The following is a 22,617-nucleotide window of genomic DNA, read 5'->3' as shown; positions in this document are numbered from 1 at the left end:
ATAAAATTTATTCTTTGGAGCAGACAAAAGATGTGAAATATCCTTTTCACGGAGTAACAATATATTTGGATTCATCTGATAATGCACTGTGTTCATATTTTGTTGGAGAAACTCGGTAACCGTTCATAATATCTACACTGTGTGTTGTCTGCATAACAACAGTAATAACTATAATAATTGAAAACATTATCTTGATGATGAAATACAGATGGCGATGACGAAACAGTAGTGACGCTTCTAGCTTGAAAGTGTTTATGACGTAATCATCTTATCACGTGATGAACGGGGGATAGAATGGGGTATTTCACATAGAATAATCCAAGCAATATTCTTTACAAAGTACATCATTTTCAAATTGAAATAAGACTTTTAATTTACGGAAATTATATATGGTTTTTTTTTTAAATGTATTATTATATCTTTTACAGATAGAGGAAAAGATGGAAGAAGATTCACCTACATCACCATGGAGTGTATTAATGGATTTTTCCATTTTATCAATGGATGAATAATAATGAGGATAAAAAATAATTTGTAATTTGATATGTTGATTTATTTCTGTTGAAAATAATATCATGAGTATGTGTATATGGTAAACAATTTTCTTCCCAGTGGATATACACAATAAAAATCAATTATTTAAGAAGATGAGGTATGATCACCAATGAGATATGTAATGATGTAGAAGTTAGAAACTATTATTTTATGTGAATTTGTGAGGTTGCCTGTCGGTATACTATTAATAAGGAAGTCTGTAAAGTGGTACTTTGATTCAAGTCACATGATAAGCTACATGCTTCTGATATTAGGTTGTCCAGTGACAAATAGTTCACACATGATATTTACTATGATGTTTATTATTCGTGTACAATTATAGAGTATGATCTGCAAAGTGGTACTTTGCTTCACGGCACATGATAAGCTACATGCTTCTGATATTAGGTTGTCCAGTGACAAATAGTTCACAAATGATGTTTACTATTCGTGTACAATTATAGAGTATGATCTGCAAAGTGGTACTTTGCTTCACGGCACACGATAAGCTACATGCTTCTGATAATAGGTTGTCCAGTGACAAATAGTTCACACATGATGTTTACTATGATGTTTATTATTCGTGTACAGTTATAGAGTATGATCTGCAAAGTAGTACTTTGCTTCACGGCACATGATAAGCTACATGCTTCTGATATTAGGTTGTCCAGTGACAAATAGTTCACACATGATTAGGATGTATCTTAAATAGAACACACACACGCATACATATTAAAGAATGGTTTTTCGTCATTTCTACATTTGAGGAAGGTGCATGACGGATGTTGAAAAAAAAATAAAATCATGGTTGATGAAGTGGATAAAATTTTGAGCAAATTTTATTACAATTTGAAAAAACCGAGTTCATTTTCGTCGGCGCAAAAGCTATATCAAATAGTGAATGCAAACCGAGAGAAAAAAAATTGGATTGCATAAGATAAGGAGGTGGTTGAATTCACAGGATAATTATTCACTACTTAAGACTCCTCGTCGATCTTTTAAACGGTTACATGTGTACACTAGTGGCATTGGTGATCTGTACGAAGCAGATTTAATGGAAATTGGTAACATAGCATCGGAAAACAGTGGTTACCGTTTTATTTTGGTTGTCTTGGATGTTTTCAGTAAATACTTATGGATGGAATTATTGAAAACTAAAACCGGAGAAGAGGTTTCTAACGCATTAAGAAAAATTCTAAATACTCTACACACGAATCCAATCAAACTCCGCACAGACACAAAACAAATGATTTTTGAGTAAAAAATCTCAATAACTCTTCAAAGAAAAGGGGATTAAACACTTTGTAACACAAAATCAGGAAATCAAATGTAAATTCGTTGAAAGGGTAATCCGCACATTACGTCAAAGATTTTGGAGATTTTTCCTGAAAAAACGAACACACAGACTCGTAGAGGATTTACAGTCTTTCGCTGAAAATTATAATGCTACACCTCACCGAACCCTTGGTAATATCGCACCGAAGGACGTCAATTCTCAAAATGAAGCTGATATTTGGGCTCATATGTACATCAACAAAACATCAAGAAGAAAAAACCTGTTTCAGTTAAAAAAGAGAAAAAAAAATCTATAAAGAAAAAATACAAATATACCGTAGGATCGCTTGTGAGAATTGCACACGGAAAACAAATTTTTGATAGATCGTTCAGTCAAAACTGGACCGATGAAGTATTTAAAATCGTAGGACAGTATCAGAAACAAAGCATAAATTTGTATCAGTTAGGAAACATTAAAGGGGATCAAATTTTGACGGGGTCCTTCTATGAGAGTGAAATGCAGCGGGTAGATAAAGATGAAAATAGTCTATGGATTGTTGAAAAATATTAAAGAAAAGGAAACGGAAGGGAAAAACAGAATATCTATGTAAGTTTGAAAGTTTCATAGACACCGTTTTTTGTGATTTTAACGTGTGCTTTTCCACTTGTTTCTGACCGCGCATTTAGAAGTGGTTTGCTCAGGTTTTAGGACATCTGTTTTGTTGTGGTTTTAACTTGTGCTTCTTGAAAAAAATACTCACAATGCGATCCTTTGAAGGATTGGGTTGTGCTTATGCTTAGACACCTGTTTGTGAAAAGCTTGTATAGTAGGGTTTTGCACAGGTGTTGGAACATCTGTTTATGTAGTTAATGCTTTGAAGTGTAAATCTATAAGGCGTGACGGTTACTCAAAATAGGGTGAGGAGGTTCGCATTGCATAGTGTATTTAAAAGTGAACATTTATAAAGTGCTTACATTTACACCTCAAAATATTTATAACCCATCTCCTTTTTAAATAGAAAAAAACTTTGACCCCCATATTTTATAACCCCTCATATTTATGGTCCCACTTGGAGGGGGTGTGGTGTTATAATTATACACCCACACTCAAGGGGCTTTGGGTGTTCAGTGAAACTACAATACTGTGACTCCTTTTGGAATTTTCCTCAGAGTTCAGTATTTTTGTTATTTTACTTTTTAAACCCCATCTACTGCTCCACGCCAGTCGAATATACATCGGAAATAATTAAACAGCAATTATTATATTATTCAAGAGTGAAAATATGCATTAAACTTCTGCATTTCTTCTACATTGAGGTATCACTTAATGTTTTACCATCTTTCTTAGTCTATGAACACAACACAATGAAATAACAATAATTTTGTCATAAAAAGTACACTGAAATTATACACTAAACTTCTACGCGACACTACGATATAACTTAATAATTTACAATCTTCCTATGTCATAGTCCGAACAAAATGAAATGAACAGGAATTTTATCATTTACAATTCACTGACGGAACAATAAATTTTCGATATATTTCGCCATCGATATAAAATAATTAATTTACAAATGAATGAATATCGGGTGTTCGATAAGGTTGGGAAATGTTTTTTATGAACGGACCTGTTCCAACTGGCAGCAACAACTTGATAACCCGGGAAATCGTGAGTCTGTTTGTTTTGTTCTCGTAGAGAATGTAGAACAGAAAGTAGCAGGTCTTAAAATTCTGTAACTTTAAACCCATTGCGATCACTTACGTCTCCCTATGATAATTTTCTTACACATCATCAAATTGCAATAAACACGTGAAATTCGTGAATTTAATGAGAAATAGTTTCAGATGGGAATGTCTTACAGATAACATAACTGATGTTATCCGATTGGAAAATGCAGCATTGTGTCTGACATATAAAGCATGTCATCTTCCGTAAATCAACACGTTGGAATGGCACCAGACTACGGCTTTGTCTGGATCATATGATTAGACATTGAAGCTAATATAAAATATTGTTGTCGTTGTATGTATTTGAGGTTATAGTCCAATAATATGGTATCGTTTAAAACCATTTACTGCTCCACGCTGGTAGAATATACCTCGGAAATGATTTAACAGCAATTGTTTTATTAATCAAGAGTGGAATTATGCACTACAGTTCTGCATTTCTTTTACAGGACATAATAACTTAATAATATACAGTCTTTCTTTGTCTGTAAACACAACACAAAGAAATCAAAATACTTTTGTCATTAAAAGTACCCTGAAATTATTTACTCAACTTCTGCATGTTGTATCTGAATAATTTACCATCTTTCTTTTTCAAAGAAATGAAATATAACTTTAAATTTTAAGTACACTGAAAATTTGCACTAAACTTCTGGATTTCTATTACAGTACGATATGACTAAATATTTACAATTTTTCTTAAGTATTATTAAACAACGCAATGAAATGAAAAATAATTTTGTCAATATAGGTACACCGACATTATGCACTAACTTCTTCATTTTAACAGTATTACTTTGTACAATGAAATGAAAAAATATTTTTGTCACTTTACGTACACTGACGGAGCAACAAATTTTCGATGTATTTAGTATCCCAAGGGTGACTGGGGAGTAGAAATATGGTCACTTGGAATTCTTCCGACAGGCAGTAAAACCCTAGCCAAAGTTGGGCGTCCGTTTGGCTGTGCGGTACGTATCAAGTTTCCATCGAAATCCGGTCAGAATTTAGACGTTAGATTCGATGCCTCGTGAGAGTGCCACGCTCTTTGCACGTTAAGAACCCTTGCAACAACTCTTTGAGGGGTCCGTAGGTGGCCTGTTGCAAGGCAAAGTTTCTGTCCCTATCCAATATACCCTCATTTCCCAGTGGCAGTCCAAGTTTCCCCAACTATCACCCCAGATGTCCTCTATTATTACAAGACCTACTTATTTATTTATTGTTAACTTGTTCTCGTCCTGATCACGCATAACAAATTTGCCACTGGACGTTAAGCAACCAACAATCAGTCAATCAATCAGTAATATCGTAAGAAAAGATTTATTCAAAGCTTTCTGGTGTACATTTTCCATCCCTAATTTTTTTTTTATCTCGTTAGGGGAAGAGAAGACTTCCACAAATGAACACCACACAAAAAACCCATTTGTCCTAACTGGGGAAGCACACTGTGATATGGTATGTATTATCAACTTGATTACACTATATTATTTTTTCTTTAAAATAATATCATTCTTCTTTTCTAAATGTAGTAGATATACATGTATAATATTTTTTTTGTTATTAATAAATGGAATTTTTTGCTTATGTAAGGAAAAAGAAAAAAAATGAACATTATAGATATATTACCTACGAATGAAGTTATCTTTTTAGGGGAAGAGAAGACTTCCACAAAGATTAACACTATACAAAACCCAATTGATTTAACGGGGGGTGATATGGTATGTATCTAATCTTATTTTCAATGTAATTTCTTGTTCAAAATAATAGTGTTGTATTGGGGATTCTAGATAGTTTTCTTGCAATATATTGCAATGTCTGGAATGTTTGACGTCATAAGATAATCTTTGAAGATTGAATATCTACCATAAATAGATGAAGTTCTAGATGCCATGCAAATATTATTCAATTTGATAAGATGCACTTTCCTTGTGGATTGTGCGAGCATAATACCGATATTAAGAGAGAGGTAATTGCTCTTTAGGAGTGGAACACTTAGAACACTGCCACTTTCGATAGGGAATTGGTGACGCTGTGTCACACATTACTACATTGTGATGTGTTTACCAGTAAATTAACTTTGCATTCCAAAGACACAACAACGGTGCTAGCTTGCTATTTATTAACAGAAAAGCTAAATTCTAAAAATTCGGTACACTGAATAATCAATTTTAACAATTATTCGATGAATGTTCACCGAGCTTGATTTTAGTATAAATACCCAACCCCCTCCCATATACAGATCACATTTTTGTTTATATAAAAAAGAGAACTATACTACTTCAAATTAAAATGGATCTCACTATGGAAGTTGCCCAAGAATTAGAAAAGATATGCCCCCAACAGAGATAGGTGGACAGTAGACAAATGCCATGCCTAATCTGCACCATTGATCTAACTACATAAGGGGTTGGTAGGGAACCCCCATCAACATATATGGTATCCTATATTAAGATACCCTCAATCTATTTATAGTATGGTATCCTGGTAGAGAACCCCCATCAACATATATGGTATCCTATACTAAGATACCCCCAATCTATTTATAGTATGGTATCCTATATAAAGATACCCAAATATCAAATGAATATATTTATAGTATGGTATCTATTCTATTTATAGTATATGGTATATATTCGATATAAAATACATATAGGGTATCCTAGAATATGGTTACTTAGGGTACCCCCTTTTCTCATAGAAAAGGGTATCCTTCCCCCATCAGAGAATAAGGTATCCCTTTTCTATCTTTATTTATAGTATGGTACTTTTATGTAAACATCAATGGTAACTATATAGGGTATCATGTTCCATTTGAAGAACATTTTAAGGACACTAAAATTTTAATTTGATATAGTATCTCATATTCAACTCAAAGGACACTAAGATTTTTAAATAGATACAGTATCCCATATTCAACTCTATTGAAAGCTATTAACTGTGACCCTGAAACTACTATATAATTATAAATGATAACTGAATACTTTAAGTTTCACATTTCAATTATAAATCTTGAATCAAAATAAGGATCTTGTTAAACAATTATATGAAAAACTATCTAATGAGGAAATAAATTTTGACAATGTGTATGCAAAATTGGAAAAATATATTGATGAACAACCTGTAGATCTGAATGTTTGGTATGCATAAACAAATTCAAGTGTGTATCTGTATAGAAACAAACTTTTGAATTATTATTATTATTCAATTTCTAAACAAAAGATGAAATATACAAAAATAAACAAAAATGAAAATATTGATCCACCACTACATCAAATACCTGTCAGTGAAATGGGATGGGACATCATATATGCTGTATTGGAATTTTACATAAATGAAAACCCTGAAGAGAATGACAGAGATATTGTTTTGAAATCATTGGTTTACTTGAGTACCACCATATTTGAGAAGAAAATTGTACCTTTTTGTTATTGTTATTCATTATCTAAGACAACATACATTATAAATAAAATGAAAGAAATTTATAAAAGAATGCTAAACTTTATCATTATTTTAACCCATTCTATTGTTAGGGAACCCTTCATCACATACAATGTATGGTGTTATATAGAAACATAATACCCCCATTGTTATATACCATATTTAAAACCCCTCCTACAACTAAACAAATAGACACAAAGTGACATTCATTTGTAAACACTATTGTGATCTATAATCAATAAACAAACCTACCATTTAGCTTCTTCATAGATTTTCTCTGTCCTTTACTGTATGATGATACTTTACTCCATGATGATAGTTCAAAATCTACCCAAAGAATTCACCCGTCATGTGCCATTATTATCACATAACAAGAAGAATACCACGGATATCTTTTTCACTCTTTTTCTTTCAACTTTTAATGCAAAACATGCTAAAAAAGACTAACAAACAATGAAAACATATACATATCAATTATCATGTAAATTTAGCACCTTAAATTCATTTAAATATAATCTCACTTAAAAACTAACTACACTATAAAACAAAAACAGGATATAAAATATACATCACATAAAACCCTCCATATCATGCAAATTTGGCACCTTAAATTCATTCAAATATAATCTCTTTAATAACAAACTAACTAAACTTAAAACATATAAAAGTAAACATCATTTAAAAATAATCTTGATCAATAACAAACTAACTACAGACTAGGTCTCTTGTATAATCTCTGCATAACAACTAACTACACTATAAAAAAAAGAATATAAAATATACACACCAAAAACTCCCTGATTATCATGCAAATTTGGCACCTTAAATTCATTCAAATATAATCTTTTTAATAACAAACTATCTAGACTTAAAACATGTAAAAGTAAACATCATTTAAAAATAATCTTGGTCAATAACAAACTAACTACACACTAGGTCTCTTGTATAATCTCTGCATAACAACTAACTACACTATAAAAATATACATATCAAAAACTCCCTGATAATCATGCAAAATTGGCATCTTAACTTCAAAAACAAACTAATTACAGGAGTATTACTGAGATAAATCACTATGATAGTGGAAACACTCTTCAAAGTGGCATTGCTGTAATTTTTTTCTGTTTGACCAACCAACCTTCTTACTATGTTCTGCAATTAGAATGGTACCACTATCACCCTTTCTGTACTGTAGTTCTCTTTTCTATCTTGCAATACATGTTAAAGATAAGTTGAGAAACATTGTTGAAAAATGGAAAATCAATGATAATCTCATGTTAAAAATAAGTTGACAAACATTCTTGACATATTGATAATTAAATCACAGGAAAATCAATGAAATGTGACATGGAATGTTTAAAAAAAGGCATCTTACAATTAGGTTTGTTCCTCTTTTTATTTAAGTTTCTTTACTATCTTGCAATAAATGTTAAAGATAAGTTGAGAAACATTGTTGAAAAATGGAAAATCAATGATAATCTCATGTTAAAAATAAGTTGACAAACATTCTTGACATATTGATAATTAAATCACAGGAAAATCAATGAAATGTGACATGGAATGTTTAAAAAAAGGCATCTTACAATTAGGTTTGTTCCTCTTTTTATTTAAGTTTCTTTACTATCTTGCAATACATGTTAAAGATCAGTTGAGAAACATTGTTGAAAAATGGAAAATCAATGATAATCTCATGTTAAAAATAAGTTGACAAACATTCTTGACATATTGATAATTAAATCACAGGAAAATGTGACATGGAATGTTTAAAAAAAGGCATCTTACAATTAGGTGTGTTCCTCTTTTTATTTAAGTTTCTTTATGGTTGTTCATTTGGCTATTATTAAAAAATGTAAAAAAAAGCAAATAAAAGCTAACAGACTGTTCTATTTACTATCATGCAATACATGTTAGGAAAATCAATGAAATCTGACACAAAATGTTTTAAAAAAAGCATCTTACAATTCAGTTTGTTCCTCTTTGCTCTCTTTGTACCTAAGTTTCTTCTTGGTTGAGCTTCTTGTTCTTTTCGCTATTGGTTCCTCCTCATCCTCGATACTGACATGTGGGGGTCTGAGGAGTGGCGTAGGAGTGTGAATGCGGGATGATGATGGTGATGGTGAGGGGGTCATAAATGAAAATGCAGGTGGTGTATCAGGGAGGGGTAATGATGATGATGGTGGTATAACAGTATAAGCAGTAGGTGATTTATGTCTTTTACACCAAACAACAGCAATTCCAACAAATAATATTAATGTGGTAATTATCCCCCATATCATATATCCTATAAAATATATAAAAAGAATATCATGTATATAGATTTTCAGAGTTTATGAAAAATTAAATAATTTAGTCATTTGAAAATTCTCTGGAAATTATGGCCAATCACACTATCACAAAAAAAGACCCCTTATTTATTTTTTACCTATTTTTATCATCATCCTACATGTAAATGTAAGTAAATTATTCGAATATACAAATATTATTATAGGTCCTCTAAAATTTTTGAATATTTTATCAAGCTTGGAATATATTGAATTCATAACTGGCATCATCCTCAATTTTGTTTTCATTTTCCTCAATATAGGCTGATCGAACTTTACTTTTCTTTCACACATAAATTTTCTACAACAAAAATAAATAACAAACACTGCTACCTTTAAGTTAATTTTTACAAAGTGAAAATGCCCTTTTAGATGACTATTATGGAATGAAAAATCACCATGCCCTTTTAGAAAGCTGGGGGGAACACTATCATTCTTAAAATTTTTCTGAAGAATTGTCATATATGAAATTGTAGTAACATTGTAGAAATGAAATAACAAACCAGTGGTTTCAGGATCCATTGATTTGGTGCCTGGTGGGGTAGGGTCTGGTGTCTCCGTAGTAGGGTTTGTGGATCCAGGACTTGGTTTTTCTGTAGTTAGAGGCTGTTGTGTGGTTACACCAACATCTGGAACTGAAAAAATTCTTTAGTCATATTCTGATACAACTAAATGGATATATATATAATGTAAATTTTTTTTTAAATATCTGTACTCTGTATGAAATACTGGAGTGATAAAATTACATAATCTTTATAGTCTTTGTATATATGTCCCTAGTCCAAATAATTATGGTCTGGCAAGGCTATTTTTCATTTTTTTCTGGGACGCCCAGAAAAAAATTAAAATAGCCTTGCCAGGCGTCATAATTATTTGGACTAATATGTCCCTACATGGATCCTGTTTCAAATTATAGGAGTTAAAGATGAGTTTCTGCGTTTAATATATACACATGTAGCAAGAGAAACAAGTCAATTTGAAGGTAATAATAACAAATCCAGCAAAAAAGAATCATATAATTTCTTTGTTCATACGGCGATTTCTGTATTATTCACCAGAATTCTCTAAAAGGAGTTTTTCCCAGTGGTATTTTTTTTTTAAATAATGCAAAATTCTCGAAAATGATTATGATGTAATGCATACCATAAATCTTTTGATTGTGAAATTGTAGGAAATTTGCTTCAATAAAATACATACCACATGATGTAAGGGAACATTTCCAACTGCATTCGGGGTGATCCTTGTCGTAAACCTGGGGCTTCCATAGTGCTTAAGGATAGAAGATGAAACAATTGCACGATTCTCCGTACACTTTAATCAAAGGTGTTCTTAACTGTCCTACAATAGTTATGTTTGGTCCACAGAAATGCATTACTTGGTTTGCATTACTATTCGTCACTATTGTTAAAAGTAGTAAAGATAGTAGTTTCGCCATTTTTGACATATTACGGACAAGAAGCGTAATAAGGGATACAGTTTATTTGGAATACGAACATATTTGTTGTAGATCATAAAAGGAAAAATGTTAAAAAATTGCCGAAAATTATGAAATTGAATTATTTATAATACATGTATATGATAAAATAATGAAATATGTAGCATTTAATTTACAAAAGTATTCAGGAACTTTGAGAGACAAAATTACACCCCTTTACAGTTCACAATTAAAAATAAGTGTAAAATTGGACGCAATCCCTGACCCAGACACCTATATCCGTTCCGTTTTGTATAATTTGCAAGGAGAACCTCTAACAGTCCCAATACAGTGTACGAAAAATAACAAGTTCAAATTTGGTATTAAGTTGAATAAGTACATTAACAAATATTAAAATAGGATAATGTACATTTCTCTCAGTATACAGACAACACTTGTTTTTTAAATAAACAGTTAAGAAACTTTTTATTCCGTCAATGTCTTTGACTTTGAAGTAATTTTAATCGATTTGTATTTATTTTTTTTTTTATTTTTTCTTATAAAAATATATATCATATTTTTCAAGAGAAACTTAACATTAAATACAATATTAAGCTACCTACCGGAAAAATCATTGGCATCATAATTTCTCTTTAAAATCTGTGTGAAAACATCAATCTTCACAAAAGATAATTTTGACACCTTAAAATTATTTATTATTTTTAAACAAAGAAAAACCATAAAAGTTGGTGAACAGATTAAAATTTTCTAGTGCAAGTAAATTTAAAATATTGTGGATAAGACAAAAATTGAAAAGCAATAGCTTGATTTAGTGGTTTTACCACAATCTGTGATTTTTAAAGATAATTTTTAAGATTATGAAACGTCATGCAACCAGTGGTCAGCTGAAGAGTATTGTCTTAATTTTACAATTCCAAGATTTTAGAGAAAATAAAAGCTGAATAAGTGATGATGTCAGTAAGTGATGGATTTATTACTGACTTGAAAGAAATTGTTGAAGATTTAACAATGTGAAACGTCATGTAAACAGTGATCAGTTGAAGACTAATGTCCATAGGCCAAAACTTTCAATAGACAGTTCTACCCCTTTGAAATCTCTTGGGCTTTAAAAGAAACCTACTGTCTACTAACTCCTCGTACTTGGGCTCAATATCTGTAGACTTTACAATTACAATGGCCCAGAGAATGATCGACGGAAGGTAAGCTTAAATACAGTTATTTCAAACATATGTAACAGTTATTTTAATTCTTTTAATATTTAAATTCATTTTACAAAAAAAAACTTATAGATTTGCGTACATAATTTCGAGCTTGATTTTTTTCTTCAAAAAGTCTATAATAATGTAACTATTCTTATATAAAAAAAAACACTTTTAAAAAAGAACTCGCTGAAGAAAATTGATTTAGATGATACGACATTGGGACTATTCGTGTACGTATCTCAGTTATTTAACAAATGTAGTATCTCACTGATTTTAAATGATTTTAAAGAATTCTTTCACCGCCTTTTCATATCTTGTTACATGTCGGTCTATTTTGTAGGACAATAATTTCGCCAATAAAATGTAATTTCTTTTCGGAACATACGTTGGAATAAATGACCTGAAACAGTCGGTAATACTTACCAACTTATGTACACTCAATAAATATTTTGTAATCTTTGTAAAGTTCTTTGAAAGACCTTGAGTTTAAAAATAATCTTTTTTTAGCAATAACCAAACAGAAAGAGCGGGACCATTCCATATAAAGTAAGTAAAAGTATAAAGCATATTATTTGTAGATCTTTTTATTATTAAAAAAAACAAACCAAAATAATATTAATACCCCCGAATTGCTTAAAAATATTTGACATGTTTGAATTGAGGTATAGTATAGTATAGTATAGTATAGAAATATTTATTTTGCAGTTCATTTTTTTATTATTGTTTGTTGACAACACTTCAACATTTATGCATAAATTTGATTGATTTTTGCTTATAATGTTAAAACTGTTTCTATTTCCTAATGAAATGTAAAATCCTCGCTAAAAAATTAATGTTGATGTGAAGAAAAAACAACAAATAAAAAAAAATGGCTCGTTCGCACGATTTTTTTTCATGACGTGTCCGACGGTCGATAAATTAATTTAATTTATTGAATAAATGCACATTTATACCCTAAGAGTTTGAAACATTACAACCATATAACACAATAAAACATACACCTTCCTCAATGTAAAAGACAGTTTAATAAAAGGAGCAGTAAGCTACACAAATTCCGATATAGAGTACTCCCTTAAAATGTTTACCTTCCAAATTAGTATCTTTTATATTTCTTTATAAAATTTTCGAATCATTTTCGTCATTTACAATATTGACAAATGCGATTTTCTCTTTAATCTTTTTGTACCTCCTTCCTTTCGACTTCCAAACAATGATCACTTATTCTCATTTTGTTTTGTTTTTAAATTGCTTTTAAAAATATATCATCTATATCGTACTTAGTTTTACTGTATAAAAATAGATAATTGATATGAAGTGATCTACGTACTAATAATATTAATACTTTATATTTCTTTTTTTTTTTTGCAGGGTAATAACAAGTAGAGTGACTCTTGATAAGGCTTAATATCTAAATCTCAAAGGACTAATTTCAATAGTCAACAAAAAAGTCATGAACGGTGACGTCAAAAGAAAATACTACAGGGAAATGATAAAAAATGTGGAAGAGGGAATGACGAAAGGCATAGAATTCAATAATTTTTCAGAAGCACGAAAACAAGAAGTTGCAAAATCAATCAAACAATGAATTCCAAATTTACACGAATGTATATAAGGCACCGATTAAGGTTAAATTGTGTGGTGGTGGACGTTAAACAAGTATGAATCATGGTTATCCTTTGAAGGAAGTAAAGATAGAGAAGAAGATAATAGGACGATTAAAAAACTTTGTGGTATAAGTTGTTACACGGTAGTTTTAGTGCATTGAATAATTCATCGTGTTTTCTTTTTATTATATTATACGTTGTATCCTGGCTTTCTCGACAATCAATCAAACAATGAATTCCGAATTTACACGAATGTATATAAGGCACCGATTAAGATTAAATTGTGTGGTGGTGGACGTTAAACAAAAGGCATTTATCAAATTTATTTGCAATTATGTATTGTTATAGTTCATTTGAATTTTATAAATCAACAAAAAAGAATTCATTCTAACAAGTTCTATGTAGAAAAGGTATTAAGTAAAGGGAAGAAAATACCAATGGTGACTTCAAGATGAAGAATAACAATAAGTGTTGCTCAGTTGCTTCTCATGCACATTTACTCCATATCCCTTTTTCAATCATACATATACCCAAAATACGAGACTTTCGAGATAGAAAACACGACCACCATGGCTAGCAAAACAAATTATGGGTAGGAGAACCTATTTTGTCATATATCTCCTTAACTATAACAGATAAAAAAAAAATGAAATTTTTTTTTCTTCAGACTCGAAAATTCTCCAAAAGTCTCTCACAAATTGTTTCCAACATAGTATCCGTATTATATGACATATACATTATCCAAAACAAAAATGTACTATAACAAAAAAGGGATACCGTAACAAAATATGGGTTTTACTGCCGGTCGGAGGAAGACCAATGATGACCATACTTCTATTCCCCAGTCACCCTTGGGGGGTAGGAAGAATAGATAGTTTCCTATCCTTAAAATGAAATATTATGAATATATAAACTACTCAATTTAATTATCTAATGAAATTATCTTTTCAGGCAAAGAGAATACTACCCATCACTTCACCAGGCAACCCCATAGATTTAACAGGGGGTGAAGAGAATGAAGTGGTATGAGTAGTAGGGACGGTTGGTTTTTATGCAACCCAAAAACACGTGGCGCTGTGGCGCACCCAAATATGGTCAAGCCCCGCCCTCTTTTCTAAACGTCCCCTCCGGCTGACCTAATATGGTCAGCATTCAAACTTCAGATAAGACTAGGACGACACAACATGACTCATAAGTCCATATAAGGTCTGGAACCCATCGTTCCTACTTTCGATCAATTGGAATGATTCATATCCAGAAATAAGGTAAGAACGTTACAATATGACTCGTCTGACGTGACTCATTTTGATCGGGGAGGATATTCATATACGGACATGTATCGAATCGACCAATGGCAAGGACCTATTGGGATCAAAACGGAACTCAAGGTTGACATTATAAATTTACATTTGTCAAAACAAAGACTCCGTGGCGCAATGGTTGCGCGTCTGAGTCCAGTTCAGAAGGTTACGTGTTCGAACCACGTCGGAGTCATACATTATGTTTTGTCAGAATGAAAGTTCGCGTCCAATCAAAATGTAGAAACACACACACACACACAAACGACGGATTCAGACTGATCGTCTCAGTCTTGTAGGATCCGTCCTCATGAACGCACGCGAGAAAAGGATACTGGCCAAACATTTCCTTCCTCTGGTGACCGAAACGCCAGTCGAAGAAATTGTACCATACTTACAAGAGGAACGCATCCTCTCTAACGACCACGTAGAAGATATCTTGTTTCAAAATACACAAAAGAATAAAGTCTACCAACTGTTGACGATTTTGATGAGAAGGCGACCGTCGGCTTTTCGTGCCTTCATCGAAGCGCTTAGATCGAGCGATTGTACTTCTCTGGTAGCACTCTTGGAATGAGACTGACGAACGTGGTAGTGCAAGGCGATTTAGGGTGTTCCGTCGATCTTTGCCATCTCACGGAAACACTTGCCAACGTGCGTTACGAACCCCGGTCTTTTTCCGCAATGATCTGGCAACACAGGAAGATCAAAGGGAACTGTATGTTATTTTCCACCGGACAGATTAATTGTAACGGAAAGTGTTCATCCTTTCTGGAAGGAAGACAGAGACTCCGACGTTACGCCAGAATCGTTCAGAAGCTGGGATTCGCAGTGAAATTGAGACATGTCAGAGTGATCACGGCGTCTGCCTCCCATCAATTAAGCGGAAGAATAGACCCTCATCGATTACCACTTCATTTTAGCTACGAACCCGCCGTGATGTTTCGACGTCAGGGACTTCATTACATCTGTCATTTATCCGGTAAGATACTGATTACGGGGATCAAACACCACAGAGATCTAGACGCCATATATCCGGTGATTTTAGAACTGGAATGCATAAGAGGAGGAGAGTGGGGTTAAAATGTTTAAAATGGATGGAACGTATATACGTTTACTCTTTGCAGAAAAGCGATACGAAGTATTTGCCATATTAGCGTCCCTGCGTCATCAACAGATGGAAAGGTACCTCCACGATGAACACCTGGAGACATGGAAATGTGACATGATCAAACAGTTTCTTCAATGATAAGAGGAAAGAAGTGCCCGCTAGTTTAACGCCGAGATGAGTTATAAAACGTACTTGGAAAAAGTGTACTACGACCCTCGGTTCCCGGGCTCGTTTGCCGGACTGGACAAATTGTATCGAGCCGTGCGCAAAGATGGAAAGTTCGTCTTGGAAAGAACCAAGATCAGAAAATAGTTGGAAACGCAGGAAACGTTCGGCCTACACAAGCAGATCAACAGAAAGTTTCGGAGACGAAAAGTGATTGCTCCGTTCATCGACTACCAGTGGGACGCCGATACCGCCGTGATGAAATCGTATGCCAAAGACAACGACGGATACCCTTACTTCCTAGTGGTCATAGACGTCTTCTCCCGCCTAGCGCGGACGTTTCCCTTAAGATCGACTCGAGGCAAAGAAATGTCGTCCGCGCTAGAGACCATATTCCGTCGTGGTACAAAGCCTACCAAACTGAGGACCGACAAAGGCCTGGAATTCCGGAACAAGGACGTCCAACGTCTCTTGAAAGCCGAGAAGGTTGGCTACTTTTACACCCAGAACGAACAGAAAACTTCCTACGCCGAAAGATGCATCAAGACGTTGAAGGCTAGACTCTTCCGATACCTATCCCGTCATCAAACGCATCGTTGGATCGACGTCCTGGACGACACCACCCAGACTTATAATGCCGCCTACCACCGTTCCATCAAGATGGCTCCCCGTGCGCTGACTAAAAAGGACGAAGCCCGACTGTGGAAACTCCAGTACCCGACGCAACAGTACGTGAAACCAGCGACACGAGGTTACAAGTTCCGAAAAGGAGACACCGTCCGCATCTCGCACGTTAGGCAGCCGTTCGATCGAGAGTACGACGAACGTTGGACGATGGAGTATTTCGTGGTGGACGACCGAGGCACGAAAGAAGGCATATCGTATTACACGTTGAAGGACACGTTTTACCAACCGGAGCTGATCAGAGTGAAGGTCACCGAGGAGACGGTGTACCGTATCGAAAAAGTCATTCGCCGAAGACGCCAGGACGCGTTGGTAAAGTGGATGGGATGGCCGGCGAAATTCAATAGTTGGATCCCCCTGACGTCTTTGAAAGAGTATAAGAGACCGGAACCACGACCTTCCGTGTAATCATGGACCAGTCTATCGTATACGAACACCTTCACTACCTACAACTAGGACAGGTGAACAAACCCGCGAGAAAGCTATTGGTGCGATTCATGACGAGAGCACAGATGGAGGCCGTGTCCGAAGTCGTCCGTTTCATCGTCCAAGGATTCATCCGCGTCCTTCAGCAAGACGCTTCCCACTTTAGAAAGCGTTCTCTCCTCATCCGTCAACTGATCGATGGTAGAATATCTCTACAAAGAAAAAAGAACGCCCTGATGACTTTCCACGAGACGATTCCGCGTCTGATGAGATCCCAGTACCTCAATCGAGCCATCGTCCTGTCTCTGCGTTCTGGGGAACAGTGACATTCATAAGAGGGGACTAGCGGGACACCGAGATGACGACACGATGGAGGATGTCTACCTGCACCTGTACAGCGGCGATTCGCTCAAGGCCCACTCCGATAACCACGCCGGGGACTTCGTGGTGGATCTTCCCAAGAGATTCCTGCTGGAGGGTACGTGGGAATGCGCACTGACGGAACTCGCCCTACCGTCTCAACCGGAACGCCAAACCCATCGACTCTACGTCTGTGCCGACGTGGTAGAGGAATCCTACGCGCGGAACAGTTTCTTGCCGCTCTTGCGATCCACCGAACCGGTCGAGGAAGGAACTTTGGAGTATACCAAACCTTATTACGTCAGATTACGTCAAACAGACTTGAATCGGGTGCGAATCTTTATAAGAGACGACCAGTTACGGGCATGCCGATTTAAAACCGACTGCTTGTACTGCACGCTTCACCTCCGCAGACGGAGATGGGGTCGATAGAAGTGTACGACCACAAGTCACAACGCTGGATACCGTACGTTCCCGATCACAAAAAGTGGGAGCAACATTTCTCGGACCTATCGGCAGGAAGGGTCCGACCCGACCACAAGGGACGATACATCGTGGGCAGCGGCGCCCGTTGGCGCCCAGAGTCGACGCCCAAGGTTCAACTGGTGACGCCGTTGGCGCAGACCCTCGAGATGGCCAAATCGGAACTGGCCCCTCCGAAAGTTATAAGAGGGCGAAAGCGCAGGCGAACGTTCAACCAACTGGATGAATCATGAACCACTTGGAAGAAAATCACGAAGACGAACTGTCCTTGTTTTCCCCACAACCGGCCAACGCAGAATGGATAGAATTTAGACCGACGAATCAAATCAGTGCGGACGCTCCCTTGGATTTCTCGATTCCACCCCAATCGGCCGCCTAAATGGATCTGAAGAAAAGTGTCCTGAAAGTCAAACTACGTCTCCTGAAGGCCGACGGTACCTCGGTCGCCAAAGACACTAACGTGGCATTAGTCAACCTGCCACTTCAAGCCCTCTTTTCTGAGGTGGAATGCAGTCTTCAACAGACGCCCGTCGCGCAAATGGGATCCAATTATCCATTCAAGGCCTACATCGACACCTTACTGGAGACGGGAGCCAGCGATAAAGTACTATTAGATTCGCAGCTCTTTGAGAGAGACTCGGCTGGACATCTGGACGAGGCCGACGTGCAAGCTGGAGCGAACCAGGGATTGTACCGTCGCTCTTTATACACCCGAGAAGGCAGGATCCTGGAGATGGAAGGACCTTTACATTTGGACGTGTTTCGTCAACATCGCCTGTTGTTGAACGGCATCCCGTTGACCCTGAAGCTGTGGCCCAGTAAGAACGCCTTTCGCCTGATGTCCAGCGACGACGACGCGGCTTACCGAGTGCAGATCCTGGATCCCGCCTTCAAACTGTGTCTACAGACACCAAACGCCGGAGTGTTAATGGCCCACAGCAAATTGTTGGGAGACGCCACGGCCATGTATCCGTTCGTAACCAGTCACTTCAAGACGGCTTCAGTATCCAAGGGAGTGTACGGATTCATCGAGAACAATTTGTTCCAGGGAGACGTTCCCAGTCAATTGATCGTGGCCCTGGTCAGCAGCGAAGCCTTCACGGTCCGGGAATTCTCCGCCGATAGACGTCATCGGTTAGTCGTTCTAGATGATCTGATGCATCAAGTAGTGCGCGACGTCGACATGGAACTGCTATTCACACAGGGATGCCACCACCGACGATTGAGCGTCTTGTTTCTGACCCAAAACCTATACGTACAAGGATCCAGGTCGCGGACCATCGCCCTCAACACCACGTACTTGGTTCTGATGAAAAACGTGAGAGACGTCTCCCAGGTCGTGACCTTGGGGCGACAACTATATCCAGGACGTTGGAAGATACTGATGAAAAGCTTTTCTGACGCCACTTCGAGAGACTACGGCTACTTAATCGTCGATTTGGCGCCAAATTCCGACGATACCTATCGATTGAGGACCAAAGTGTTCCCGGGAGAAGATACGGTGATCTACATTCCACAGAAAGTATAAGAGGAACGAACACACCACAGTCATCAGGCATGAGTCGACTGCTGGACACCCATCACCATTTTCTACACCTGTTGCGGACCGCCAAGAAAGATCAGCGAAAGGCCTTGTTAAAGACCATCGACAAATCACAACTGAAAGCCTTGAGCGGAATAGCCCACAACGTCATCAAAGGAACGATCGTCCTGACACCCTCGGAGAAAGTCAAATTGAAGAGATTCAAAAAGATCATCAGCATCTTGGGTAGAAAAACGTCGACGAGAAAAGACAGACTTCGTGTTCTGCAAAAGGGAACAACGGCCATCGTTCATCTTCTGGATATCGTAGACTCATGGAGAAAATGATACTGGTACCTTACGATCGCTACCACACACTCTTAGCCGATCGTGAAAAGTCGCAGACGGGCCAAGGATCCAAGAAAAAGAAGAAGACACCTAAACTAGGACCTCCCGGAATTCCGGCTAAAGACCAAGTGACCAAAGACAATAAACCATGGATTACGCTCTAAATATGTCTTTGTAACATGTGGATGAATAAAAATGTAGATAAGACTAGCGAGTTGATTTATTTTTTTATTGTAGACTGGAAAGTCAAGAACTATTTTTCGTTATGACAAGGAAGGGAGGGGAGATAACGACGAAAAGTAGTTTTCGACATTCCGTCAGGCCAGATGAACAACAATAGTAAACATACACAACATACATTTTATTATACACAATATACATTTATTGTACACACAAATTATTTACATGGTGTTTTTTCAATTCTGTTCGTTTACCAATTATGTGTTTTTACTCAAGAACTTCAGTACTCATTCGAGTCATAGGAAATGTATGGTTACTAAAAAAAAAAAAAAAAAACATGGTCACACGATAAAATGAATACAATTGGAAAAATTAGCTATCAAATTTTAAAGTTCACAGAAAAATGGTCCCAGTCTCGTGTAATTTCCATTACGTTTTAGAACGTTTTCATTTTACCCCAGTGGTCATTTCTGATCGTTTACATTTATCAAGAATGTGTTTTTACTCGGTTAAAAAATTGAACTACACTGCTCTTTCGAGTCTTCATTTTTACTATAGGAAATATATGGGAACTTGTATAAAAAACAAAAACAAAACAAAAAACATGATTACCCAATGTCATACCACTTCGATTTACACACGATAAAATGAGTACAGTTGGAAAATTGAATCTATCAAATTTAAAACTTCAAAAATGGTCACAGAATTTGTGTCACACACTATATACATGTCATTCACCATCACTATCAAAGTTAGTTTCCAATAGATGAATCCGATATCGATCGTCGTCGTCCATGACAGTTGGGCTCGTTTATTTCCATGGGCGTTTCGCTTTCGTCGATTTCCATGGGAACGGGGCACAGTTCTAAATCGAGAGGAACACTGCTCACACCGTCGCTTAAAATTTTCCTCTTGCAGTAAAAATAAGAGAAGCCATTTCTAGTCTGTTCATAAGTGGCTATGCCGTTGTTTCTGGCTCGGAATCCTTTAAGCGATCCGTTTCCCACGCGTTGTGTATTGAGGACGTGGCGAAAGGTGGTCATGGGTGCCTTGACCCGTCTCTTGGTGACGCCTTTTGAACTGAATTTGACATCCCGGACGAGACGCGGACGATGGATGAGGCGCTTCGGTGGGAGCTTCTTGGCACGTCTGAGAAGTCGAAAGGCTGTCATCTTTGTGTTCGAAGTGTAGACGAGCTTGGACTTTTGAACGATATAGGTCTTGGAGCATAGTCCGATCATGACGTCACCCTCGTATTCCACTTTAAATAGTCCGGGGGTCCTCTTATCGTACTTGGCATGTTTGGTGCAACACGTACGTGGGAGCCAATCGGGTTCAAAATCGTCTCGGCAACATCCGATCAGTTGGCGTTGGTAGGCGTCTTGCGTGTGTGGTTTAACGATGCTGGCCAAGTCGGGTCCGGACAGGGCCATGTATGCGGAATCGGTATCCATTTCACAGTACTGAAAATCGGAGCGGTCTGCAAACACGTCCCGAAAATCGAAATAGAACTCTAACATTCTTAGTTTGCCATACCGTAGGATGAAATAGCCGATTTGGATGGGAAGGTTGATGTCCAATTTCTCTTTCGATTTTTCCACTTCGAAATACTCGTCCTGTTCCAATTGGGTGGTCATCTTTTTAAATTGTGGCTTGTTTGCTTCTAACATCACCCGCCCTTCGCCTTCCACGTACGTCACCGATTTAAATTTTTCCTGGTCCATGATGGTTCCGCCGTAAGCACTATTGCCGTGAAGTTTGGAGGTTTCGGCGATGATGGTCTTGTCGGGATCGGCGTCTCCCAGTCGTCGATTGTCGCTGACGACGTTAACGAAATCCCTTAAACTTCGCTTCGGTTTAAATTCCACGACTTGGTATATCTTGGTGACGAGCATGCCGTGTTCGATGTACCATTTCAGGAGCGGAGCGGCGATTAACATCTGGCGTCCTCGCATGCCCCCCACCAGCAGTCGACGAGGTTTTTCCGACAACTCGAAACGGCGAACGTGGTCTTGCATGTGCTCCCCGATGACTTGGAAAGGTACGTCGGTGGTACAGAACAATGGCGACATTTCCTCAAAGTATTGGTATGGAGACATGGTCGGATGTCGAAAGTTCGATGGCCATTCTTCTGGTACCCGGATGTCACATTCCACCATACCGAAGAGTCGACCACTAGCTACCCCCTCTAGAATCTCGGTTTCGGTGACGGATCGTTGCGGGGTCGCCGGTTTTCGGGAGTCGCAGAAGGATTTCAATTGACCATTTCTTCTGACGTCTTGACGAAAATGACATTCCCATTTCTCGACGACTGTATAGCCTTGCGCCCGGATGAACGCTGTGGTCTTGGCGGTCTTGTCGAATTTGGCTCGACTGGATACGGGCCGATCTTTTTCTCTTTTCCGGTGTTTAGTTTATGTCGGATGTCGAGACCCTGTGAGTGATTGAGGTAGTCCATACAGTCGTACATCATGGTATACTTATCCCGCTTTTCAGGTTTG

General features: G+C 36.9%; 1 protein-coding gene and 1 non-coding gene across 2 annotated transcripts; one reads left to right on the top strand and one right to left on the bottom strand.

The window, feature by feature from the left end:
* Nucleotides 1–8,933: 8,933 nt before the first annotated feature.
* On the bottom strand, nt 8,934–22,275 carry LOC127722233 (uncharacterized). Its single transcript, XM_052229129.1, has 3 exons — nt 20,916–22,275; nt 9,803–9,928; nt 8,934–9,259 (listed from the first exon to the last, which is right to left on the bottom strand). The coding sequence occupies exons 1-3, from the start codon at nt 22,273–22,275 to the stop codon at nt 8,934–8,936; spliced, it is 1,812 nt and encodes a 603-aa protein (XP_052085089.1).
* Trnaw-cca (transfer RNA tryptophan (anticodon CCA)) lies at nt 14,963–15,034 on the top strand. Its single transcript has one exon. It is a non-coding gene; the product is annotated as a tRNA-Trp (tRNA).
* Nucleotides 22,276–22,617: the final 342 nt, after the last annotated feature.

The sequence above is a fragment of the Mytilus californianus genome, unplaced genomic scaffold (assembly GCF_021869535.1).
Source record: "Mytilus californianus isolate M0D057914Y unplaced genomic scaffold, xbMytCali1.0.p SCAF_12, whole genome shotgun sequence".
Taxonomy (NCBI): Eukaryota; Metazoa; Mollusca; class Bivalvia; order Mytilida; family Mytilidae; genus Mytilus; species Mytilus californianus.
Note: the sequence above shows the minus strand (reverse complement) of the source record. Positions and strands in the feature narration are given on the sequence as shown.

Coding starts and splice junctions, on each gene's coding strand:
- LOC127722233 (XM_052229129.1), bottom strand. CDS start 22,275: ATGGTGGAATGTGACATCCGGGTACCAGAAGAATGGCCATCGAACTTT. Junction 9,929..20,915: donor GGAAATAAACGAGCCCAACT/GTCATGGACGAC, acceptor TTTCAGTTCCAG/ATGTTGGTGTAACCACACAA. Junction 9,260..9,802: donor AATGGATCCTGAAACCACTG/GTTTGTTATTTC, acceptor TATATTTTATAG/GATATATGATATGGGGGATA.